Here is a 6,000-nt window from a genome sequence, read left to right as displayed (position 1 = left end):
GGTTTCTGCTTTGACTTGGGGCAAGTTAAAACCTCTTTATCTCTCCCATCCCTGCAGATGGGGGTGCCTGTAAGACCCTGTGCCTATGTGAGGTCCTACAGTTTTGGCCAAACCGGAGTTTTCCTCCCTTTGCTTCACTGCACTTCACTCACCCACATCAAACAGTGCTGAAATTGTTGCTTAGCTGGATTGCAGTCCTGCTGCCTACCAAGGAAGAGGATACACAGAATTGGGTCCTAAGCATTTGCAACATACTTTGAAGAAGACGGATTCTATTAAACAATCTGTTTAATATAAGGAATATCTTAAATGATCTGTGTGTGACACCCACGAGGAGAAGACCATTGAAAATCTGATAAGATTTCAGTGGGGAATACAGCTTAAAAATCAATGACACGGCATGTCCGGAAGGCGGATCTAGAAATAGCAAGCGTTGTAACTGTTGAGAGGTATCACGTTCCTGGGACTGGGTCGCGTGCAGCGAGAGCGCTCCAGGCATGGCCACCTACCCCGCTGGGGACAAGGGTCCTGCTGCTCCCCAGCACAGAGCCAGCCGCCGCACCCACGCTGCACAGGGGTCTCCAGGGACGCGTGTTTGCCTGGGAGAGGCTGGGAAGGTGATGAGTGGGGGTGAAGGATGGCTGGTGTCAAATTAACTTTATTTTCTTACATGGCATTCATGTTTTGATAGGAAGGCAACCAGAGCGGGAAGCGAAGGTGGTTGGGATCTCAACACCACCCGTCGGCCAAAGCACTCCACAGAGCACAGGGCAAGCAAGGCGAACGGCGTGGAAAAACATCTGCCCAGGAAATCTCCCTGGGCTCTTCTTGCCCTCTCCGGGGCTGGGGTCATCTCTGAGGGATAGGTTTTGCTGAAACAAAAGAGACCATCACAGTCCTTGTGACCATTTGACTCGGGCTATAAAACGCTGCCTGCAGCCTTCTGAATTGAATCACAAGTGGTAGTCTGCAAGCGAGACTGATATATTTTGCTTTTCTGGTTATTGCTCCTTTCCCATGTCCAATGACTGATGTAATATATGGACACGTTCAGCGGTGGAAACATGCTGGCATAGGCGCGTGTATTGGGCTGAGGCTCTGAAGCTCTGCAATACCACCATTTTCCCCAGTTGAGAAATACCATGGACTAGTCATAGCAAGACTTCTTGCTTTGGCTTCTGGAGCACACATTCTTGGGGCTGTCAATTCTTGCAATATTTATTTTGAAGACACAGCTCCTGCATCCGTGTAACTAGGTGCCAATCGCAGCCCTCTCTTGCTTGCCACCCCCTCACCCCTAAAAGTTTCTAGGCTTCTTGTTGAGGGAGAAAAGCCCGAAAAATCGAACCGCGGGGCAGAACGCCAAGTGGGGATCCCAAATGGGCTGGCATTTTGGGACATCCCCCTTCCCCGTGATTTTTAACTCCCCCCGGTCCCGTTTTTCCCGGCACTTGATGCTGCCACCCAGGCCGACTCAGGAGGGCGGCGCGGAGCAGCGGTGCGAAATCCGGCGGCCGAGCGCTGAAAAGAGGCGGCAGCGGGCAGCTTTCCCTTGAAAAGAGGGAGCCTTTCCACGTCCCCGCTTTTATACCGGGCCAGCCCTCGCTCGGCCGGCCCGCGGCGCTGCTCATGTTTTCCACTGGGGGGGAGGACGAGAGAGGGGAGACCGGGGCGGGGGAGGAGGAGGAGGAGGAGGGGAGGGGGGAAAGTTGCTTGAATTTGCGAGGGGCGAGAGCCGGCGGCGGCGGCGCGCCGCCTCCTTCCACTGGCTGGGGGAGCTGCCAATCTGTGTTGTAATCCTGCAGGAATTTCTGCGGGGTTTAACTGGGAGCCGCGCCGCCGCCGCCGCGCACTCGGGGCGGAGGGAGGGAGGGCGGCGGAGCCGGCAGCGCGCAGCCTGCAGCCCGGGCGCCCCAGCGCCGCGCAGCATCGGGCCCGCCGGCGCAGCGGCGGAGCGGAGCGGAGCAAGGAGCGCGGCGGGCCGGAGGGCGCCCGCGGCCCTGCCCCGCGCCCCCCCGGGCGCCGCCGCTCCCCGCTTTCTCCTTTGTGCCCGGCCCCAGGCGGCCGCCGCGGGAATAATGCGGGGCGTGTGGCTAGCGCTCACCGTCAGCTTCGTGGCCTGCGCCTCCGGGCAGCCGGTGAGTGCCGGGGCGGGCCGGGGTGGGGGGCGGCAGCCCCGCGGGGCGCGGCGGGACGGGACGGGACGGGACGGGGGCGGCCGCCGCCTGGGCTCCGTCTGCCGAGCGCGGGGGGCGCAGCCCCGGCCCTGCCCCGCGGCACCGCCGCCCGCCGGGGCCGCGGGCTGCTTCGCGGCGGCATCTGTTGATAGCTGAGCGCTCTGCAGGATCCCCCCCCAAAAAATATAAAAAGGAGACCCCCTAAAACCCAGGAAGCCCAGAGGAGCACCCCGCCGCCCTCCAGCGAGCCTCACCCGAAGTTTGCCGCGACGACCCAGCCGCCTGCCGGCCCCGGAGCCCCCCCGGTCCCTCCTTCCCTGCCGCCCCGGGTGGGGGGGCTGCCCGCCGCCCGTGGGGCGCCCGAGGGGCGCGGGGTTGGGGCGGGGGCCCTCGGGGCGCTGCGTCCCGCCGGGCTCTGTGCCCGTCCCGGCCCAGGACCGGAGCCGCCGGGCCGCGCCGCGTCCGAGCGGCCGCCCGGGGAAAACGCCGGCTCTGCGGGCGGTGAGACGGGAGCGTCCCCTTGCAGAATCAACCCCGTCGCTAAAAAGAAAAAAAAAACAAAAAAAAAACCAACAAACTGTAACTACCCTTCGGCTGCGCGGCTCAGGACCTCCCAAAGCCTTGGGGCACGCCGCGCCGCTGCGCCTCTCCTTGCGCGGGTGCGCAGCGCTGCGCGCCTCCCGGCCGCTGCCCGGTGCCGGCTCCGCCGAGCCCCATCCTGCCGCTGGGGCTTGCGGCGAGGGGCTCGGGACGATGCCGCTGTTGACACTTTTTTCCGAGGCACAAGTGCATTTGCTAACGGGGGACCTCTGCTTAATGCAGTTAACGCGGCTGCCGGGGTTTGCGCCTCTAGAAAAGCCGCTCTCCGGCGGAGCGCTCCCACCGTTTCACGGCACGGAGTGGGTGAAGGCTGGCCAGAGGGTTTTAAGTCTTTTTCCGTCGGTGGATCTGATGTTGTCATGGGGGAAGGGGACATGCAAATGACACGGTTGCAGTGTTTGGGCGAATATTAGGAAATAATAAATTGAGGTTTCAGTATGAAATTAAAAAACGGTGACAATTTAATCCAATTAAAATGAGCTGCTCCACTGAACTAAATAATGTCACTAGCTTGGGTTAACTTTTGAAGTTGTCTAGCTATTGTATAAATTATCCCAGTCACAGCTTTCATGAAATCTGGCTCATTATTAGGGATTTCTAAGGATACAATTGCAGAACACTTTTCTTAAGGACTAATTAAAAAAGGGTTGTGTAGAACACTGACTCCTGTTTCCGCTAAGTGTAACTGCACTGCAGAAACACCCTTGGCTAATGAGGTACAATATCCTTTAATTTTATAGAAATGCTGTTAGTACGAAGTTCTCTGATGGTGTAGTAACTATTAAACTGCCACAGTAATTAGTAAAGTAGTAAGTTTTATGGTTTTTTGCCTTAGGATGAGCACGCTGCGGCAGCGTGAGGTGGGTTGTCGGGGCGTACTGGGGCAGCGCGGTTCGGGGGGTGGGGGGGGCGAGGCGGGGGGGCCTGCCTGGCCCTGGTGCAGCGCCCTCGCTGCTGCCAGAAAATTGTGGAGAGACTGGAAAAGTAAAAGGAGAGTGGGTTTTTCCTTTTCTCCCCTTCCCCCCCCCCCCCCCTTTTTTTTTTCTTTCACTGTGTCTGGCAGTTACATGGTCCCTTAAGGTAGGATTTTGTAGACTGGTCTCTGGGAGAAGACAGATGCCAAATCTGTCGTCTCTGCAGAAGGCTGTCCTGGTCATAAGAGGAATTTTATATGGATGCTTGAAAAAAACTGCTGGTTCTCCAGAGCACTGTCAAGTAGTTTTAGCTCTAAATTTCTTCTCCTTTGTTTGATTCTGCTATTTACAATGATTATCTAGGCAAAGCTGTAAGGTAAAAATCTTGTTTCTCATGAAGTAAATTATCCAGGAGTTTTTTGAGTAGGGGAGGGGAAGGCAGCAGGAGATTTTGTTTCCTAAAGCAGCGAGTTCCCTGTGTTTGCTTCATGTAACCAACAAACCCTTTTATTGAGGTGGACCAAGTAGATGTCAGAGCCGTGTTAAAAATGTACTGGAAATGAGACCTGCCACTGAACCTGGGAGCGCTTTGTCCGTGCTGGGTGCACGCTTTGTGTGCCCCGACGTGGGCTGTCGCGCCGCCGATGCGCTCCGGTGCGCCGTGCCAGCTCCCCTGGGGGAGCAGCCGTTTGGGGATGTGGTGGGGACGCAGGGGGTGAGCCCAACCTGTTCATGCCAACCTGCTCGTGGTGGCAAGGGTTGCCCACTTCAAAGCTGGTGGATCGCAGCCAGGGCTTGCGGGGTGGTTTGCTGCCGTCGGCGCAGCGTGCGGTGAGATGTCGGGTTAGAGCGGGGTCCGGTAACCCCGGCGGGCCTGGAAGGACATGAGGGATTCACCCAGGCCTGGCTGAATGGCAAAAAATATGCCTTTTAGCTACCTTGAAGGTTTCCTGGTTTGCTTTTAGGAGAGGGAAAGAGAGCGACATGAAACCGCTGGAAAGAAAAGGCAAACTCTGTAAGTGAGCGGCCTGACGTGCCTTTTAAAAGGTTGGGTCCGATCCTGATGATAGCGGGAGTCAGCTCTTGCTGATTTTAATAGCACCAGAGAGCAACGCCAAGTATCCAGCTGTACTTGTCAGCTCCCATTTGGAAGAGGCTGATAAACCTTTCTGTTTCATCCTGGTTCGCAGCAGTGGGACGAATGGTTTTCCAGAGCTTGTGCGATGGTCTAATCCTCTCTGCAAGCCCAAGCGCGCGTTGGGAGACTTTGCTGGCTAGCAGGTTGTTCTGCGTACTGCAGCGTTATAGTGGTGCTCTCCTAACAGAAGGTTAATCGCGCCTCTCCTCTTCCTCGGTGAGGTTTCTGGAGTCTGGAGACTTTGCTCCGTGTCAGCAATGCATGTGTGGGGTTGGTTTTTAGGCTTTCGGTAAAATAGAGCACTGGGGCATCAACATCAACCCGGTGGTCTTTCTGGTTCTTCTGTAAGCATCTGGGCACTGATTTGTTGGCATAAATGTAGTTATTGAAGGATAATCCAAGGGTAATATTTGGTATATTTTTCAGAAATATTTAGTATTTTAGAAGCACGATGCTATAATTTTCCTGCATTTGTTTCTAATGGTTACTTTGCTTTTGGAATTTGGAAAATTAATAGTGTGTTGGAGAGGAGCAATGTTGTTTTTTTGAAAAATGCAGCTAGTCTTTGGAGATAGTAATTAGAGGAGAAGAGAGAAGAAGGGCTGAAGAGGTAGGTGGCCTTTCAGATTTATATGCCGTGCGTGTCTCTCCTAAGCGTGTTAAATCTGCATTGCCAAGTAAGTTCCAAAGAAAGGTAGGAAATTTTTTAGTCTTGATTTATTTCCACCCTTCCTCAACTCACGTGAGCTTTTTCTTCTCACTGTAGAATTAATAAGTAGCCGTCCATTCCGTTGCTTTTTGTGGCTTGGCAGCGCCTGGAATCAGCGAGCAGCATCTGCCATGGCTGCTTCCCTTGCTCTGGCTGAACATCTGGGTGCTCCCATCCAACAGCTGCCTGCACTGCCGTGCACTGGAAATTCGGGGGAGCTCTGGGTGTTGCCACTAGTCTCAGATATTACGATTCTGGTGCTGTAATGAAGCTGCCCCTTATCGGGATGTTCTTAGGAGCCGCTTTCTGGGAATAGGTTTCCCTCCCAGGTTAGTTTATCTTTTAAAAATTAAAGAACAGATGATTCTTGACCCAAGATCAAACACTGAAGCAGTTTCTCTTTTTAATATCTTAGCCCTGAGGTCTGCATTGGAACTGACTTAGTATTCAGGCCTAAAGTGC

General features: G+C 55.0%; 1 protein-coding gene across 1 annotated transcript in view; it reads left to right on the top strand.

The window, feature by feature from the left end:
* The first annotated feature begins 1,835 nt into the window (after window positions 1–1,835).
* The window catches only part of SDC2 (syndecan 2), a 59,267-nt gene continuing 55,102 nt past the window's right edge, over window positions 1,836–6,000 (top strand). Inside the window, exon 1 of the mRNA XM_082326655.1 lies at window positions 1,836–2,138. Within this exon, the coding sequence (XP_082182781.1) occupies window positions 2,079–2,138 (60 nt within the window). The 5' untranslated portion in view covers window positions 1,836–2,078. The remainder of the gene's footprint in view (window positions 2,139–6,000) is intronic.

This window comes from Platalea leucorodia (assembly GCF_965183815.1).
Source record: "Platalea leucorodia genome assembly, chromosome: 1".
Lineage (NCBI taxonomy): Eukaryota > Metazoa > Chordata > Aves > Pelecaniformes > Threskiornithidae > Platalea > Platalea leucorodia.
This window is presented reverse-complemented; position numbering and strand designations above follow the sequence as displayed.